The sequence below is a fragment of the Centruroides vittatus genome, unplaced genomic scaffold (assembly GCF_030686945.1).
Source record: "Centruroides vittatus isolate TY-2023 unplaced genomic scaffold, ASM3068694v2 contig_885, whole genome shotgun sequence".
Taxonomy (NCBI): Eukaryota; Metazoa; Arthropoda; class Arachnida; order Scorpiones; family Buthidae; genus Centruroides; species Centruroides vittatus.
The window spans coordinates 702,728-723,335 of NW_027122577.1; the positions used below are offsets into that span (position 1 = coordinate 702,728).

General features: G+C 32.2%; 1 protein-coding gene across 1 annotated transcript; it reads right to left on the minus strand.

Annotated features, from left to right (window-relative positions):
* Window positions 1-219: 219 nt before the first annotated feature.
* Window positions 220-20,514, minus strand: RpL18 (ribosomal protein L18). Its single transcript, XM_067280620.1, has 7 exons — window positions 20,416-20,514; window positions 20,208-20,294; window positions 7,118-7,225; window positions 6,677-6,775; window positions 4,331-4,454; window positions 996-1,065; window positions 220-337 (listed from the first exon to the last, which is right to left on the minus strand). The coding sequence occupies exons 1-7, from the start codon at window positions 20,416-20,418 to the stop codon at window positions 262-264; spliced, it is 567 nt and encodes a 188-aa protein (XP_067136721.1). The 5' UTR covers window positions 20,419-20,514; the 3' UTR covers window positions 220-261.
* Window positions 20,515-20,608: the final 94 nt, after the last annotated feature.

The window sequence follows — 20,608 nt, forward strand, 5'->3', positions numbered from 1 at the left end:
CAACAGTATGATGTCACAACAATTTTTCTCAAAAATATTAAATAAATGATGTAATAAAAATAATTGTTATGAATTTAATGAATAAAATGTTATGAAGTTAAGCTAATAAAAGAAATTTGTTTTAATGTATTCTTTTAAAATAGCTATGGTATATAATAAACGTGTATACTGAAAAAATATTGTTTTATAATGTAATAGCAATTTTATTTACTACTCAAATTTCAAATTGACAGTTTATTTATGTCCATCAATAGCACAATATTACACTTTAAAACCACGGCTCTTCCTTCGACCACGAGCTCTCTCAAATTTCCTTCCCTTTGATCTAACGTAGGGCCTATAAAAGAAAATATTTGTTATTTTAAAACACGAAAATCAATAATTTGATTATATTTAATCCAATTAAGATTTCAAAATTGAAAAAATGGTATTCAGATTTTTGAAATGTGCAAAGATAATTTAATTATTAATTCTTTTTACCTCTAGGTCCTTATTGCTTTACATTTCTGTGTATATACTGTCTACTTGGATCTTATTTATTCATAGGACTTATTATACTGGTGTAGTTTCTGATTAGCAAATCGAGGAGATCTAAGTCAAAAGTCAAAACAGAATAGCTTTATCTTCACCCGAATGAAATTTCAAGCAAAAATAAAGATATTTTGTTTTGACTAAGATCTCCTCGATTTGCTAATCAGAAACTACACCAGTATAGTAAGTCCTATTAATAAACAAGGTCCAAATAGATGTAATATATACACAGAAGTGTAGAATTTAATTATAAATTAATAAAGATGTAAAACATTTTCAGAATTTCTTAAACAGTATGTACATAAATATTTTCAAAACTAATAATAATCATAATCAAAATATGATGATAAATTGATAATTAGGTTAATATTAAGACAAATTGAGATTTCAGTTCTTGATTTGTCAATTGCAATGTTGTAATTTTATAGTTTTGAGTTTTAAACTATATTTTTAATAATACTTACTTAGTGTGGCTGTGTGGAACTCCAGGAGCTGGACCAAAATGTCTACATGCTTCTCTAGCTTTTCTTGGTCCTACAAAATTAATAACAACTCATTAATTTTGTCACAGTAATTCATAATTTAAACAAATTTTATTCAAACACGTATACTGTATTAACAAAACAAAGCTGTAAAGAAAAAATTAAACACTATTCAAACATCATTAAATAACATTGTGAAGACCCATTTTATTATTATTGAATCTATTTATTAGAAATTAATTTCAACAATTTTATTTCAAGTCATGGGTTAAAGTTACACTTAAGTTATCTGCTGTGTTAAAACATTACAGTTTATCAATTTACATCTGTAAACCTACCCAAATTTATTTATTATATTCTCATGATTAATTTTAATCCTTCAATAAAGTCTTTGGATCCATTCTGACAACATTTATACCTTCAGAAAGGGCATGTAGCAAAGATAAATGTAAGAAAGGTAATAATTGTTTTAACAAATCTTACACAATACATAATTAGCATATTTTTGAAAAAAATGACGTTATAAAAATAATAAAGATTTCTTCAAATGTTTTAAACAATCCTTTTAGAATTTGGTTTGAAAAGCAGTTGAATCTTTTGAACTATGAAAGTTGAAATGGAATAAGGCCCATTCATAGAAGGAATAAAAAGATGACATTGATCAAGTGCTGTCCCTTCACTCTTAACTAAAGAGTGAAGGGACAGCAATTGATCAATATCATCTTTTTATTCCTTTACATGAGAGATTCTTTCATAAAGAATATCTCTCTTCAATCAATCTCACCATCCTCAGTGAAACAATTTTTGAATTATGGAACACAATTCCAGTACTAGCCTTATAAAACTTCCTTGACTGAAACAGCTTTTGTCACAGTGTCAGTGACATGAATGGCACTAGTGTGGAGTGAGAGATGCCAGCTCACCCCAAAATAATTTATTCAATTTACCTATATTGACTATTAAAGGAGAATTTCTTTAAATGTGTATTAATTGTTCACCAAATAATTACAATTTTCATTAAACTTTTTCCACTTATGTCTTACTGAAGATCACTGAAGATCAATTGTTAAATTTAAAATCTGCAGATAACATCCACCCCACTAAAACAATGTTCTGTCCCATCGTCACTCCCAGAATGAAAATCATAGCACTAGTCAGTGCCAGTTTCTTTAATAAAAGCATTCTTGAATTCTCCTGGAATAACTATTCTTTGAGTGTTCATATGTCCCATCCTAAGTAAATAAAAACTGTAATTGAAGCCATCAATCAAAAAGGGCCAATGTCAGGAAAACCTAATTTTTACAAATTACAAAAAACTGAATTGTTTTAACACACTGAAAGAAACACAGTCTTCACAATGAATTAAATGATAGGTTACACTTTGTTCAATTACAAAGGTGATTTGATAGGATATGAGACTTCAAAATGAAAAACCTGAGTTAGTGAATCATTTCTTTTGTTTTTCAACACATTTCCTTTGTAATTCAACACAGTAGAACCAGCAGTGCTGAAGTGCCATTATGCCTGTTCTATAATGATTGACTTCAAGGCTGCAAAATACTGCTCCATTGCAGCAATAACTTATTTATCCAATTTAAATTTCTTTTGACAAGGAAAAGTTTGAGCTTGAAAGCCACTCTCTGCTAGATATAGTGTGAAGGATTACTTGGAATCACAACAGATTCTTTCGAACAATGTGACTTAATACAAGAAAACACATTATCATGATGGAACAGCACGTTTTTCTGTAATTGCTGCTATTCAATTGGTCTAAAAGAGCAGCATAATAAGGACAGGTGATAGCTTGGCCTTTTGTAAGGTAATCAATGAGAAATGCCCCCTTCAAAAATCATGGTCATTACCTTCTCAGTTGATGGAAATGACCTGGCCTTCTTTGGTGGAGAACTGCCATGATGCTTCTGTTCTTGAGATTGCTGTTTAGATTATGGAATATAGTTATAATGCCAAGTTTCATTGACTGTCATCAGATTTATGTGAACTTGTAGCTCACTTGCTTGAGAACAAAGTGATACAAGAGTTCTTACCAGAGATACTTTATTACACCTGTTACATTGATGACATTTTGATCATTTGGAAGTTTGAACTAGATGTGAATAAACTGTTGCAGTGATTCAATGTCAACCCCTAATGACTCTCACTTAAAATAGACCAAATTAGCACTAACGAGGTCCATTTCCTTGATCTCTACATCATATTAAGAAATGGCAGGATTGAAACACAAGTTTATAACCTACCTCATCCATGTTCTATTCCTTCAGTTTCCAGTGACCCATACCATTATAAGCTGGCTGGGTTTAGAGCATTAGTAGAACTTTTACACACTGCTCCAACACTAAAGGTACTAAGATAGAATTGGAGTGCATTAACAGCATAGCAATAAAGCACGGATAGAGCAAAAACCTTATTCCATCATTAGCTTGTAAAATTGAATGTAAGAACAATATCCACCCTACTAACAACAGGGAAGAAGAGATACAACCTCAAGAAAAGGAACAAAAATGCCTCATAGTGGACTATGATCCAAGGCTGCAAGCCAGTTATAATTAATAGATTTGAAAGAGATTTTAATTATGTGGGCTCTACTAAGAGATCATAGACACCTAGAATTAAAGAACACCACCAAGAGGACATCTCTAATAATAAACTAGTAATAATTCTGGTCCAACATGTGAGTGAGCCAGGGTGTCAATCATCTGGAGTAAGGCAAAACTCATAAGGAGTCTTAATGCATCAATTGATGGAAAGTGCATTAATAGTAAAAAGACCATGAGACAATATCCACTGCATGGCAGTTGTTGGTTGATAACTCTCTAAAGGGGAACAGATAAACTATATTACAACATGATGATACTATAGATAAATAAGTTTTTGTACTATGTGCATGTATCCTCTTGTTATAACAATTTGTAGAATATATGTAAAATGTAACACAGGTGTTAAATATTCAAAAACCAGTTGACACAAATAAAAAAAAAATTTTAAAGAGACATTCTAAAATAGAATCTCTAAAGTTCTGTAAAGTTCAATGCTTGAGGCCCCTAAAAGAGGCTGAAAACATTCTGTTTTGTATATAATTCAAACACACATTATTTGCTGGAAGATTGTATACATGGTATGCAGTGTTTAATCAGTGTCATAGATAAATGTTCCAGCTGTTACAGACTTTTATAAAAAAAAAAACAAGATTCACACATTTTTCTAATGCTTCTTTACTTTTTTAACATAATTATATGTATTAAATGACAAACTGTTTATATTTAAATAACAATTTATAGATACAGTATTTAAAAATTCACCTTGTATCAATACAGTTCCTTTTCCTTTTGGTGACTTCAGAGCTAACTGATCAAAAGTCATTATTTCGCCTCCAGCTTTCAAAATTCTACCACGAGCTCTCTCAGTAATTCTCAAAGCACAGATCTATAAATGACAATTTTAATAAATATTAGCTATAAACATCAAAGTTTTACAATAAAATATTTTTGTTTCAAATCCTTAATTAGCTATTTAGACATTTTGGTAATTATCGAGATAAGATCATACACAACAAACTGCACTTTCTTTTATTGCTTTTTTTTGGCTTGTTCATTGTCACCCCATCACTTTGGGAAATAAGAGTACACAAAACAATAAACTTTAATGTTGTACTGCTCAAAATGAGACAAAATTTAAACTACAAATAATTCAATGTGCTTGACATTTCTTAAAAAAAAAAAAAAAGTACAAAAATCCATTAATAGGTGGCGCTGGAGCACAGAAATATTGAATATGCGTACACATGTAAATGTTGAATATGTAGCATTAAATAACTGCTCAATATGTCCTTCTTCATTTTAAACAATGTGCTCTAATCGCAAAATCATATTTTCCACAGCCGAATGCAGAGTGTCTTCCAGAATATCCAGAACATGGCATCGAATGCAGTCCTTCAGATCTGGTACAGATGCAGGTCTTCTACAGTAGACAATGTCCTTCAGGAAATCCCATAACCAAAAGTCACAAGGAGTGATATCCAGTGAGCAAGGAGGCCATACTGTAGGAAGATAATGGCTGATTACCTGTGCATCTGTGAAATGCTGTCTTAGTATGGTTTTGTGATTAGAGCGCATTGTTTAAAATGAAGGAGGACATATTGAGCAATTTTAGTGCTACATGTTCAACATTTCTGTGTGCTCCGGCACCACTTGTCAACGGACTTTTGTATTTTTTTTTATATTTAAGAAATGTCAAGCACATCATTTGAATTATCTATAGTCCAAATTTTGTCTCATTGTGTCTCAAGCAGTAGAACGCACTCTAGAGCTCTCTAAAGTGGGAAACTTATTTCTTGCTAACCTTCTACTTGGATATTTAACAAACCTGTTTATAATAAAAAAAAACTAAATTTTTATAATCATGCCTATCAATTTATTAATTACTTTTTACTTATGTCCATGCTTCTATATATAATTATGAGTTTACAAAACTGTTTAATTATTTGATCAAAATTATATAATAAAATTATCATTCGTTCATCAAAAAGATTGCCTGAATTTTTAACTGTAAAAGCAACTTTTAGAGCACATATAGAACTTAATATTGGCAGTCAAAAACATAGTAGTTGACATGCGGTGGCCATCCCCGAAACCTCAGCAAGAGGGATAAAGTGCTACCTATATAATTCTTCCAAGACTGCATATTACTCAATAGATAAACATTTACTCTAAAACCTTTTAAACGTGCAGCCAAATTTATTAAATTCAAACGTTTTCGGTCATGTTAAAAGACCTTTCTCAAGAAAAACATTGTAAAATTCGAAGACTTAGTACGAATGCAAAAAACGAAAAAGCTTTAGGATGTTTTTGAACGATACTCCGTTGCAAAATTACTTGCGTCATCTTAATAAATAGCTAATGTTACAATGTGCGCGCAAAATAGAGAAAAGAAAAATAAAGAAAAGAAAGGAAAAAAAAAAATTCCCGAAATATAACATATAACCAAGTGAAGACCTATATAAAGTAGTAAGGTTAAAAGCCTTTGCGCTGTCTGTTTTAAAAAAGATCGTATTCTGTAGTTTCGGTTTCTTCTGTTTACATAGGTTTAAATTAAGCTTGAACGCCAAATTTGGCTGCACGTTTAAAAGGTTTGAGTAAGTGTTTAGCTACTTCATGTATAAACCACATGTAAATGCTATCACCAGTAAACAGCACAGTTGAAATCTTATCAATAGTGCTCAGGAGTTCTGATTGTAATAATTACAGAAATGAAAATATTATAATGCATTGTCTTTAATGGGTCAGGAATTAACTACAAATGCTATTATATCACTTATTTTTAATTTTATCCTAAACATAAACACATCTTGTAAACAATCAAGTACTCCAAACACATGCTATCCAATATGCAAAAATATTTTATAAAATTAGTGCTGCCACCTGTAAGGCTTTTTGGCTGCCAATTAATTTATACATATTACATTTGTATAAGTTACAAAAGCACAATTCTGCACAAGAATAATGAACTTGTTAATTACAACAAAATTAGTTTGATCCATTTTCACATAGCAAATGATTGTCTTAGTAACATGATTTCTCACATTATACAAGTACATATAGAATAATCTTAATTTATTTTATTTAAAAATCTTTTAAACAAATACTTGCTTTCAAGTTTGGTATTTCAAAGATACGAAGATCATCTGTAATCGTGCCAACAACAACAGCTATTTTATTTTCCCGTCCAGGTTTTTTCATCATTCGAACCTAGAAACAAAAATGTAATAATATGCACATATATCTTTCAACACAAATACATAATATTTCATTTTAAAAAGCCAAAGTGTAAATAATTTTGTAATTTAAAGGCAACTGAAGAAAGCTTAAAATGCATGTTTCATGTGAATAGATAACTCAAGCTTGTTTATTGGTCAATAAAAGAAAATTTTTAAAAAGTCCATGCATTGCTTAATATTCAACTTGAAGACAACATAACCTACTTAATTATATGTTTCAAATATAATAATAATAATAATAATAATAATTAAAATTAAACACAAGAATTGTTTACACTAGTCAGAATTATTTTTTAACAGAAAAATCACTTACCAGTCTTGCAAGAGACATAGGTGGACGATTAGTTTTGCTCATGAATAAACGCTTCAAAATAATCTTATTAAATTTTGCCCCTGTTCGTCTTGCCATAAAACGATACAACTACAATTAGAAATACTTTGTCAAAACATTTAAAATATTTTAAAAATTCAGTTGTTTAATTTAAAATAACAACAAATTGTAAAGTATATCAGGAAAAAGTGCTATATTTATTTATATTTTAAAATAAACTTTCTATCAAATTTGCTTTGGGATCAAGATATTCCAATCTCTGAATATTTTCATGCATTTCAATATATTGGGGCAAGTCAAATAAATAAATGAACCAACACAATTTATTCACCAACGATACATTTAAGTTAAAAGTAATTACCACCAGCACTGAGGCATTTGTCCAACACATTTGTCAAGCTATGGGACAAATGGGTATATTCAAAAGCTCAGCATCAACACTTTAGCAACTGAAAAATTGTGATGTCTTATGCAATGCAAATATACTAGTATATTAAAATATTCTATTACTGTATTAACCCGATTTTAATTTATTCAGGAACCATTCAACAAATAAATTAAATTCAAAATTGTCAATGCAAAATAGACTTTCACAAGTTTCATGGTGGTTCCCATATTGTTTGCTGGCATGTCAAACACCAAGACACTTGCAGTTGGCTTGCAACCAGAAGTTGCCTGGGATTTTGAATACTTGGTGCTGGTGAATTCACATTCGTAGTATTCGTTTGGCTTCTGACAAAAGAAGTCTGTGACCCATATCCTGCACTTTATCATCAAATGGAAAACCTGTGGTCTTTCAACAATTTTTTCATGTCACTAAAAACAAAAGTTGCATAGGTAAAGATCAGATCAGACCTGTAAGGAAATGATTGAATGATCCACAATTTTCTCACTTGAAAAGTTCAAGTGTGTCTGAAGTCATCCTGACTTTGTAGTCTCACATGATCTTAGAACAAGATTATCTCATCTGTTAATAAACTTGAGCCCTTGTTCTTGATTAATTGCTGTGTGGAGATATTGAATGACTAGTCTTCACAGTTTAAGTCAATTCATCAATACTCATTCATTGATCTTGTTAGATTAAGACATTCATCTTTGCTATTGTCTCACATGTAGTGAAATGATGTACCATCCTACACCATTTCAAGTTTTCCCAGTCTTCTTTAAATTGTTTGCTCTATCCTTTTACTAGCTAAAGAAATGCAACATTCTCTGTATTGAAAAATCAAACTTTCAGACACATGTACATTTTAGACCACGATGCTATAAAAATTCCAAAACCCCAAATGCTAAATTCAAAATTTAATTGTCAAAAAGGCAATAAAGTATACTGTATATGTACTGTACTAGCTATAACTTTACTATAGTAATAACATTTAGATTAAAACAATTATTGAAACAAACAAGTAATATGCATAGTCATTATATACAGCTTATTGTTTTATATTCTGCATGTAAAGAAACATGGAACTTATATAGCAATTTAAATGTCCATTTGAACTGTTATGTGCTTTCTCATGCAATATGCAAAATCTAAGTTAATTATTCATCTGCCAAGTTAATCTCTGAATCAATAGACTCTTACATATAAAAATCACTTGTTTTCATATTTCTGAAACATATATCCTTTGCTTATAAGAACATACCTTAAACATAAGACCACTACATGACTGTGTCAATGATCAGGTTACCATTTTCATTTATACAGTAAAGAAATCATTCCATTTATCTGTATAATAGTGGCAGGTTGCCAATTTATGGTGGATGTATGTACATATGCAGCAAGGAACAAAAAAGTGACATCATAAAACATATCTTTTCCATTTGTCTGCATCCTATTTGGCTTGTAATTTTAAATCTTTATTAAAATAGGGGTAATTACATAAAAATGGATAATTTCTTACAGTATCAAGAAACATTTCTTTATTGAAAATCATTTTTGAACCTTTTGACACAAAATTACACACACTGTATACTTTATTCACAAACTCAAATGATAAACATAACTACTGAGAGGAGCTGATTAGTTGTAGAAAAATTGTCTACTGCTTGTTTTGCAAGTTAAATCTCACTCTACTTTTGAGATTTAATGAAAACAATTAAGATTGCTGCAAACATGCTACTTTCCCATTCTGCAGCACATGTGCATTCTCCTTTACACTATTTTATTGTAAATTTAGGTTTTTTAAACCACTGTTAGAGTTAGATATTCTGTGTTAAGGGTTAGAATATATTTTAGTTTTTTCTGCAGTATGTAATCTGATAAACAAACATTAAAAAATTTATATCTCCAAAGTATCACTTGGAAAGTATCTTGTTTCTTTGCTTTTACTCCAACTTATTACTTATTGGATAGACTGGTGATCAGAAGGCTATGGCAACTGAAGGATTTATTAAATAACATATAATAGACATGAAGAAATGAGTAAGCTCATTTGATGAGTCATATTTCCAACTGATTTGGGCAGATGGAAGAGTTAAATAACTCCTTGAAACCTTCAAAAGCACCAGCACAATAATATATTTAATACAAATATGTTGAGACAAATGTTTTTGATCCAATCGGGATCTGCTTCAGGTCATTAATGTTTGAAAGAATTAGAAAATGCATTCTAATTCTTTCGAACATTAACGAAGTGCTGGCTGTTTTATTTTAAAACATACAAGAGGTTAAGCTAACTATAAGTGTATGAATATTTATTTCACGAGTGTTTGATCTTTTGGATAAAAGTGAGAAGACTATGCATCAAGCTCGATGGAAGGCAAGAGCAATTTATTCCCTAAAAACATTTCTCCTAAGGTCAGAATTTAACACTAGAACCACGAATGAGGTCATTTGACTCAATGACATGTTTAATTAATATCAAGTCTAAATAAGCATTATTTTTCAAAATACACACCTAGAACCACCAGTTTGGGTCATTTTTGACTATACTGTTAACCTCCATTTAGAACAGTGGTTCTTAACCTTGCTGGAGGTACCGAACCCCATCAGTTTCATATGAGCATTCACCGAACCCCTTTTAATTGGAAAAATAAAATATAATTTTTCAAATTCAAAACATACGTATATATTTTATTGGTCCACAAAATAAACAAAACCATTATAGAACAAAACATTATGAACAAAGAACAAAACATTAAGAACAAAGAACAAAATTTAAAATCAGTGTGACTGCTGCTGTTGCCTTTTAGACACCAGTTCGGAAATGCGAGGCTTTACCTTGGAAAGTGCCACTCGCATGTCATTTTCGCAACTAAGTCTGTTCCTTTTCTTCGTTTTAATGTCCAGCATCCTCGAAAAGGATTGCTCGCAAAGATATGTTGTCACAAACGGTATCAAAATCTCCAGAGCTTTCTTTGCAATAGCAGAGTACGTTACTATTTGGTGGCATCAAAACGATGAGAGCGTTGTTGTTTTGAAGAGTTGCTGTTGAACCTGGCTCTGCTGAATTTCAATGATTTCATCCAGGTATGTATCATTGACATCTGTTTTCTCAACATCAAACGTAAACGGCTGCCTCACCCATGCTGGATATAACTCTCTTGAAGGGAAGTACCCTTCAAGAGACTTTGCAAGCTCGTCTAAGTGCATGGAAATTGCGTGCTTCAGTTCCCCCGATACAGAAATATCTCCGATTCCAGGCACATCATAATTCTTATTTACACATTCGTCTAGCAGGGTAAAGTTTGCAAAGTTATCGTTTTCTATTCGTCGTTTCCACAACGGTAGCTTTTTTTGAAACGCCTTCAGGGCTTCTTCCGCTTCGATGATGTTGACACCACCGCCCTGCATCTGTTGATTCAGATGATTGAGAGCTGCAAAGATATCAGCCATGTACGCAAGCATGAGAATAAATTCAGAATTTTTGAAGCAATCTGCATGACCATGTTGGTGCTCTTGCAAAAACAGGGCTAATTCCTCACGTAGGGCAAAAACACGATTCAGAACCTGTCCCCGGGATAACCACCGAACGTTTGAATGGTACAGAAGTACCTCAAATTCAGACCCCATTTCTTTACACAACTCCTTGAAGATGTGGTGCCTCAGAGCACTATTTCGCACATAGTTCACGCATTCCACTACAATTTTTAAGACTTCTGCCAGTTTTGGAGGCATGGTTTTTGTTGCCAACGCATGCCTGTGTAGAATACAATGTGTAACAACTATGTGTGGTGCATCGGCTTTCACTAGCGCACCAAAACCAGACTTTCTTCCCAGCATGGCTGGAGCTCCGTCCGAACAAACTGCAGAAACCATATCCCACGAAAGATTATTTTCTTTGAAGAAGTCATCCACAAGTTTCTTTACATCGACTGCCTTAGTTGTTGTTGTAAGAGGCTTACATAATAAAAAATCTTCCTTTATAACGTCGTCTTTCACATAGCGCACAAATACTGCAAGCTGACTTAGACTGGAAACGTCTGTAGTTTCGTCGAGTTGAAGGCTGAATTTTGCCGGGCTTGAAATCAGATCTGCAACTACTTGGGCCAAGATATCTTTGCTCATGTTGTCTATTCTGTCACTGATGGTGTCATTTGAAAGAGGAATTTGGGATAACTTAACTTCAGCCGCTTTTCCCAGCATGATATTCGCCATCTTCAACACGGCTGGTTTTATGAGTTTTTCACCAATATTGTGTGGTTTGCCCTGCTTTGCGATAAGGTAAGCGACTTTGTATGATGCTGTAAGGATCGGTTTATCGATGGGTACAAAGCCGAGGACAGGCAGACTACCCTTTTCATCAAATCTGGCCCTCTTCATCTTGAATTCAGCGAGTGTTGTATTTTTGTAATTTCCATGCAGATTAAAGAAGTGTTCTCTTAGTTTTGCTGGTGCTAAACTAGAATTGCTCAACTTGGCATTGCAAATCATGCAACAAGGACGCTGACTCCCATCACGTTCCGTTATACATGTGAATCCATATTGTACATATTCGTCCGACCACTTTCTTTTTTTGCTCGACATAGTATGAAGGGATTAAAATATTAAAAAAGAAATCACACGACGTACAATCACGACAGTCACAATTTGAATACTGGGCGCACCAAATTTCATGCAGCATAGAAAGGCCAAGCGATGTTACGTGATCACCCGCAGCCAATGAGAGCCGAGTGGGGCATGTCATCACGAACGTATGAGTCGGGTGTGTGCTTGACTGTCTTGCAGGTCGTTTATACGTGTATTCGATTGGGACCTCTTCACTTCGTTTCAGTTAGAGAGTAAGAGAAGTTAGTTTCCCAATAGAACACACGTTATGTAGCATTAGTTTTCGAAACCAATACGGTTTCTACGTCACGATGACGTCAGGTGGTTGATCTCCGCCGAACCCCAGGGGTTCGGTCGAACCCAGGTTAAGAACCACTGATTTAGAATGTTTATGCCTGCAAAAAGTAGTTTTTTTTCGCCCAAAGCTAATTGAATGAAAGAAACTATGTTAATTGTGGTAATATACATTGACATAAGCACATGCTAAATATTTTCAAAGTGGTCTTGTCAAAAAATAGTTCAACGTAGAACACAGTTGTTTGAATGAAAATAGAATTGTTTTCTCAAAAACTGTTTTGAAATGTTTTCACAATATTGAAGAAAATCAGTCTGATGTTGAGAAAGATAATATGCAAGTAAATATTTTAAACAATGACACTGTTCCTGCCAGCAAATCAAATTTCCATGAACACGGAAACTGTTAGATGAGAAATATCAATGAGGAAAACATCTCTAAAAAGTCAGTCGTTCATTAAGTACAGGTATTTTTATTGTTTTTAGTTGATTATTATAAAGTAAAATTTTCAATTGCAACTCAATAGGACTGGATGGTAAAAGAAGTAAAAACACAGATACTATAACTACATCATCTTCAAACTCTATCACATAAGATATAATGTCTCATCCCAGTGATATTTTTCACGAAATTTTCATCAGTCCTAGTCTGTCCCAGAAGCCCTTCACTCATTTGCACGCAATGAAAGAATATCACAAAATGCAATCAACATGCATTTCCACAGATGAACATAACACAACAAATGAAGATAGAACAAACTGCTTTTGGAAGATACTACATAAAACTTGCTGCTAGAGTTGTGCAAGTTGCATTCATATTCAACTATCGGTTAATGCATAATTTAAAAAGTTCACAAACTTTCCGAACAGACCTCATATAATTGTTATATCACTAGTTCAAATTTTAAAATAAAACAATTAGTTACATAAAACATATATTTGTAGTCAAACTAGACAAACTTACTATTACACATTTTCTTTTGATTTTTTTTAAAACATATATTTGATAGACATTTCCAAAAATTATAGACATTTTTGTCGCCAATGCATATATTAATAAAAAGTAACAATAGCAAGAAAATCACAGGACTACTTGTCGAGTGTGCACCATTTGAGATGCCATTGCTTAAGCTTGTTTTTGTTACAGAGCAGCATGGTGGACCTTGCTTCAACACCACTCTGTCATGTGACTACCTAGAAACATCACCACCTCAGTCATGAGACATCACTGATGTATTTCCTGATAACTTTCTTATTGAAAAAGACTTTTGGGCTGAACTTTGAAGGCATCACTTAAGAGCAGTGAGATCATATTTTATATAAAGTTATATCTATTCCATTTTAGCATTTTTAGTTAATCTTTAAGAAAGAATTACTTTCAGTAGCAAGACATTTTGTATTCATTGTTTCACATAATCAGAAAAAATAAACTTGAGTAATAACTCCATTTTATAATTATTTAATTTCAGGAAAATACTGGTCCATGAACACAAACTTTGAGAAGCACTGCTTTAACACACACACTACATGTATTGTTTTAAATATAGTAGATTCTTATTAATTTAAACTTGATTGTGCAGCCTTCTGTTTAGTTGAATCAAAAGTGTGTGTTAGTAAATTGTAATCATCTATTTTTGGAATTTAAAGATTTAATTTAAAAACATTTCAAATCAGTTGGGACATAATTACAACAGTTTACAGCTGCCCTGTGGTGCTTGCTCATCATGGCTTAGTGATGAGCAAGCATCATAATGATAAAGAAAAAAAATCATTACGGTGAAATTTTTTCTTTATCATCTTGAATGAACTACTATATTTTGTATTTCTCATTCATTAAACATTATTTTGCTTGCCATGTGGTGTTAAAATCCTCCCTTTTTTCTTTTGTTCTATAGCATCTAGAAATGGCCTCCTTTTAACTGGAATTGTTTACACTGTTCCAGAATTCAAATTAATGAGTATTGTAAAACATTTTATTTCCAAACAGAAGTCTTTATTTATGTAAGACAATTATATACACACAATATATATATATATATATGTATTATATACATGTATATGTATATAATTGTTATATAACTTTAGTTCAAATTTTAAAATAAAGCAGTTACATAAAACATACATTTGTAAATTTATATTTATTTACATCCTTTGTCAGAAAAGTTCCAAGACAAAGCTTGTAAAAAATAGAAAATTGCAATTATCAAGTAATAATGCTAACTCCTTTGTCAGGAGTTAGCATCATTACTCCCTTGGCTATCTATACACAATTTCCAATACTTCTGGAGGTCTTGGAAGCAAGCAGAGGAAACTTCAGGTGTGATGCTCGTTAGCTGATTTGTCACAGCCTGTTAAATGTCTATGATACCTTGACAAAATGTTCCTTTCAGTTGCTTTTTCACTCATAGAAACAACAACAACAAAAAAAAAAAAAAAAAAAATCACAAGGTGAGAAGTCGAGCAAATATGAGGGATGTGGTATGGCAGTAATGGAATGTTTGACCAGATACTCTTGAATTGATAAAGCAGTGTGGGGTCTTGCATTGTCATGCAGTAAAAACCACTCCCAAGCATGCCACAAATCAGGATGCAGATTCTGAATTGCTTGCCGCAAACGTTTCAGGACCTCGATGCAATGAGTTTGGTTCACTGTCTGACCTTTAGGAACACACTCATGGTGGACCAATCTTTACAATCAAAAAATGCAATCAACATTGTCTTTGTTTTCGAAGCTTGTCATTTGACTTTTTTCATGGCTGGTGATCCATGACCCCACCACTCAGCACTTATGATGCTTCGTTTGACCCTCAAACGAAGCATCATAAGTGCTAGACTAGTAGTGAGACTAGTCTAGCACTTAGTGATCATAAGTGCTAGACTAGAAGTGCTAACTGGTAACACCAACTTTCATCCCCTGCAATAACCTTTGACACAAACATGAGATTATGTCTGGCTCTGTCCAATAGTTCAGCAGCAATTGTTCATCTGTGATCTTTCTGTTCAGCTGTCAGTACTCAAGGGATGATTTTTGCATTAAGTTTCCATTTCCCTAAATCTTTGCATAAAATCTTATGACACACATCATGATTCAAATTCAGTTCTTCTGATATCATATGTACAGTTATAAAATAGTCTTCTTGCAGTAACAGCCTTACACGTTCCATGTTTGCATAGCTATGTGCTGAAGACAGGTGACCAGCTCTAGGATTGTCTTGCACTGAATCTCTGCCTTTGTGAAACCTTTTGTGCCACTCAAAAACCCGGCTTCTTGAAAGTGCCTCGCCTGCATACGCCTACTTAATCATGTTCCATGCTTCAGTTGGGTTTTCCCAAGCTTAACGCAAAACTTAATGTTCACTCTTTGCTCACAATCAGCATCCATCGTGTCATTCTAACTATTAAGACAGCAATGCAAACAGTGTGTTGCTAAGCTAAGCTGCCATCTAGTGAGTTTGCACGAAAACATTTCCAAAAACATGTCGAAATAAGGACACATACCAGGTGACACTAAAACACCAATTTATTGTTTATTATTATCATGTGTACAGAAAAAAAATTGTCCTGGAACTTTTCTGACAAAGGATGTATTTAGGATTATAAGTATGTCACCTGAACTTTAAAATAATTCCATTATTTCTTATTTTATTTGTTCTTTTTTATGTGGAGTTAATATTGAAAAATAAATTGTTGTCAAATTTCACCTTTGTTGGGCTTTATTGTAATGTTGATACTGGGCGTGCAATTTTTAAAACCAATATGTGACACTAATATCAGACATATGGATACATAGTTTTCTGTTTCATCTGTCATACTGTGTTTATGTTGTTTAAAATTATTATTTTTTTACTTATTCGAATATTATTGAAATGCTGGTTTAATTGTTATGTGCATCAGTGTAATGCCAATAATAAAAATAGAATGGGAAGTAAAGATAAAAACCAATCAATACACTTGGATCTGTATCAGGCATTTCGATGAAAACGATTATGAAGTTACTAGTTTAGACAAGTTTACAGGACACTTCTAATTTATACACTTTATGAAGTGCTACTTGTAATTGTAGAATGATTTTTATTTGATAAAAACTGTATGATGTTAGTGCTTTTCACAGACTGTGTATTTACTGTGTGTAGTCAAATCTATGTCTAAAAGTGCAAAAGTATAAAGCTTCACAGCGGCAAGCAACAAATGGTGGAAATGCTGATTTAAGTTCATATATTTAGATTTAAAAAGATGTTCGGCTAAACATCCAATCATATGTTCTTCTTGTCGACCACTGACAGGAATGTTCGAGCGGACTGTGGTATGTGGTATGGGTGCCTGTCTGGGATCAATGAAGTTATATGAGTGATTGACTGTCAGATGGCAAAAGCCCTCATTTTGGAGGCAATCGTAGGCCCTCCAACAATAACTGATAACTGTTGTCCCCAGAAGCACCCACTCCAACACATTCAGTAATGTCTTGCTGTCACGAGATTCCACAGGGACAAGGCATGTTGAGACTCCTGCTCAATACCTCCAAAAATCCATTGACCTGGAATCACTCTTCCCCTGTTGTATTTCTGCTTTCCAAATTTGGCTTCGTCAATCTCCATTACTCAGTTTTCTCCTCCAATTTTCTCTGATATTGTAATCATATCGTAGATATATACCTCTCTAAAGAAAGAGGCCCAATCCACGACTGTGTTCAGGAAAACACAGAGTGTTTGCTGTGGAATATTCTGCCTTGGAAACAGTAAAATCACCGGGTGATGAAATCTCTACAGGGTAAGGAGCGGAAGATGTGTACCACCAAGAAATGTCCTACACCAAATAGATTTTGACTAATTGCAACTTGCCACATTGCTTTCCTCACCGGACTAATTTCCAGCAATGAAATCGTCCACTTTCTCCTGCCAAATGCTGTGGCATAGCAATTCCTAATTGATCTGGGGATCGGAGAAGTCCATTACAAAATGCAATTCCCAACCTGAGAAGATAGAACTTGGAGTAGCCGAATCATTCAAAATGGAAGAGAATTTAATGAATTAATGCTATTATTTTTACAAAATGTTCCGCAAGAGTTTTCGATTACTTTACGAATATGTATGCAAACAGAAATAGTGAATGGACTACTTGGAATCAGAAAAATTCATTAGTTAGCACAAACATGTACGTGGAATCATTCCACAGATTATTGAAACATGGTGAAGACATGATGCAGGGAAGGCAAAATAAACAAATGGATGCACTCCTTCATGTATTGATTAAATTAGAAGATTACTATGTCAATGAATGGATTTGTAAATTGGAAAAGGGTAAAGTGACCAAAAGAATACAAACCATAAATTCTCGACATCGTTCAAGTTTGAATTTAAGTGAAGAAGATTATTCCTTTATCAATGTAAATGAATGTTGGAAGTTTACTAAAAAGAATCACATAATTGTTAGAAAGAACTGTCCAAGATCAGACTGTCGACTAAGATGTGGTTTATGCAAAATTTGTATACATGATTGTATACTGTTCTTGTAATGATTCATTGTATGTAAAAACAATTTGTAAACATATTACTTGAAAAGGAAATTGGATACAACAGAAATAAGTACTGGTGAAAATAATGGTGACTATAACTTGGAGGTCAGTAATGACAAAGTAATAGTATCGCTTGAATGCAGACAGTCAACAACTGAAATTGGAAGTGAGAGATTGGAGCTGGATGATAATGCAATGCAAACTTCAAGTTCCGAAACCAGAAATGCAAAAAACAAATTTAAGCAAGTTCTAGAAGCCAGATCAGTTCATGAAATGGACATTAAATGCAGGGTTTTTGCTACAACACAAAATTTACTTAAAACAAAGACATTTACACTCCCCTAACTGAAATAAAAAGAATTTGAAGGTAACTAAGAGAATTACAACACTGCAGTACGTGTAACAATGATGATGACCAACAAGAAACAATCTCGTGGATACAATGCATGCAGTGTGATTCTTGGCATCATACGTTTTGTCCCAATAACAATTGATACTACAAATTTTATGTGTAAGCTATGCTTGTAAGGATTGTAACACACATTAAAACCTTTCAAACTCATGAAATCATCAAAAATCATTATTTTTCCTACTAAATTCACATTAAGCACATTAGAAAACATTCTTAAAAATATAAAATCATAATTTTTTTATAATAAATTTTTATAACATCACATTTTTATTTATAATTTTTTTTATTTTCATATTTATAATTTTTAAAACATGAAATATAAAAAAATAAATATGAAACTACTAGTAAAGGCATGTGCAGTCTGCATAATGAATGTGACCAATAGGAGCGCGACAAGATCTCAGGCTCTAGTCACTTGTCCTACACATTAGTGTAGGCTATGTAGTGTAGCATTATTACCAATTACCAATACTTTTGTAAAATTAAATAAAAATAATTATAAAAAAAGAGTTTAAATGCATTTTTTTTACAGTTTAGACGAAAAAATTGGAAAAACTACAACAAAATATGATCCTAATAGTCTTTAAAGATGTGTTTGTGAGCAGATTTTGATCGTCGGTACACCTCTGACACTAAGGGTTTAAATAATTACAAAAAGCTTGTAGCTTTTAACACTAAGTAGCATACAAAAATAAGTCAGCATTGAAAGAAATTGGAAATAATGCCATCAACAAAAAATTGTCAACTGAAAGGGAACTGCTGGAGTGTCTTTTAATAAATATTAATAAAATTTAGTTAATAATTACATTAAAAGTGTACAAACTCTATATTAAATTTGTAATACAGTATTTACTAAAACTGTTAATCAGGGTTAATAGCAATCAAATGTCATACTATTTTATCTTAGTTTAACACAAAAAAGCAAATTTTTAACAATGAAAAGGTTGTGGAGGAAGACGACGATATTACATTTAGAATAAATTCTAGAATTTTCGAAAATGGGAGAAGACTTAAATGTAAATATTCAGAACATTATAGTCAAATTTAAATGTTTATGTGATAATGTCTGGCCTACAGAAGAGATTTGTAGGTCTATTATTTTGCACATTAATAAACAGATAACTAAAATGCTTTTTAATGCATTTAGCGATATTTTAAGTAATTATGTAAGTAGAGATGAACAGTTTTGTCAGATAAAAGATAATAATTTGATTAAAGATATTTCAGATGGAAAAAAACACTTGTTTGCTTCAAGAAAAAGTTGTTATGCATTTCCCAAATGTCTATTAAATATACTTTCTTTTTAAAATAACAATTAAAAAAACTCGTATTACCTTAAACTGTATAATCTCCCTACTTAGTCTCGAATTTTTTGTTTACAGCACTTTTTACACGGACTGCTCCCAAAAAATGCTTCATTTTGTTAAACACTATCAAATATGTCTTTTAAGAAGGAAATTAAAAGAAAATGCATAATGGTCTGCTTCTAGTTTTATCAACAGAACTCTGGTAAATCACACATAGTTTACAATTTCAATACTTAAAATGAAATAAAGAAATCAGATTCTGTATGGGTAAAGTATCCACAACTATACTTCAGTATGGTGCATAAATCATCATTTTACTTCACTTCATCAATTATTAAAACTGTAAACTATAAAATATCGCTTATGATTCACCAGTTGTCTCAATAAATACAATGTATTTTAGTAATTTTTCTATTATGAAAATGAACATGAACAGATTGTAACCAGGCTGCAGTTACTGTAAATATGAAATAATAAACAGTTTATGTATTGGATTATTCATATTCGGGCAAATCTTTCTCTTTTGTTAGCCGCTAAATTAAAAAGTAACAAATTACCTTAACTAAAAGCCTCAGGTATATATCATTACTCTTCGGAGCACGTCGGACGACTTTCCGATCATGTTTATGATTAATGTCGATACCCTAAAAATATCGAAAATTATAAATTTACAAACATTTATAATTAGTGAATTATAAAACATAACGACTAAGAACAAAACGGAATGGATTAAAACGGATTAAAATAACACGCCACGAAACTCACCATCTTCGACTTTGATAACAAATGGCCGCAAACGAGAACGAAACTTCAGTGTTGCCAACAGAAGAAAGTCGAAAAATTTTTAACGAAATTTTAAATTTTATGAAAATAACTACAATTACGAAAAATAGTATCAATTTAATTATTAATATCTTATTGAAATTTTAATAATTAAAATATAACTTAAATTATATAC

What these genes read in the sequence shown, in the direction of transcription:
- RpL18 (XM_067280620.1), bottom strand. An exon ending in ACCTGAGGCTTTTAGTTAAG is followed by an intron (nt 7,226 to 20,207) that starts GTAATTTGTTAC and finishes TTCTAATTGTAG; the next exon opens with TTGTATCGTTTTATGGCAAG. An exon ending in CTATGTCTCTTGCAAGACTG is followed by an intron (nt 6,776 to 7,117) that starts GTAAGTGATTTT and finishes TTTTGTTTCTAG; the next exon opens with GTTCGAATGATGAAAAAACC.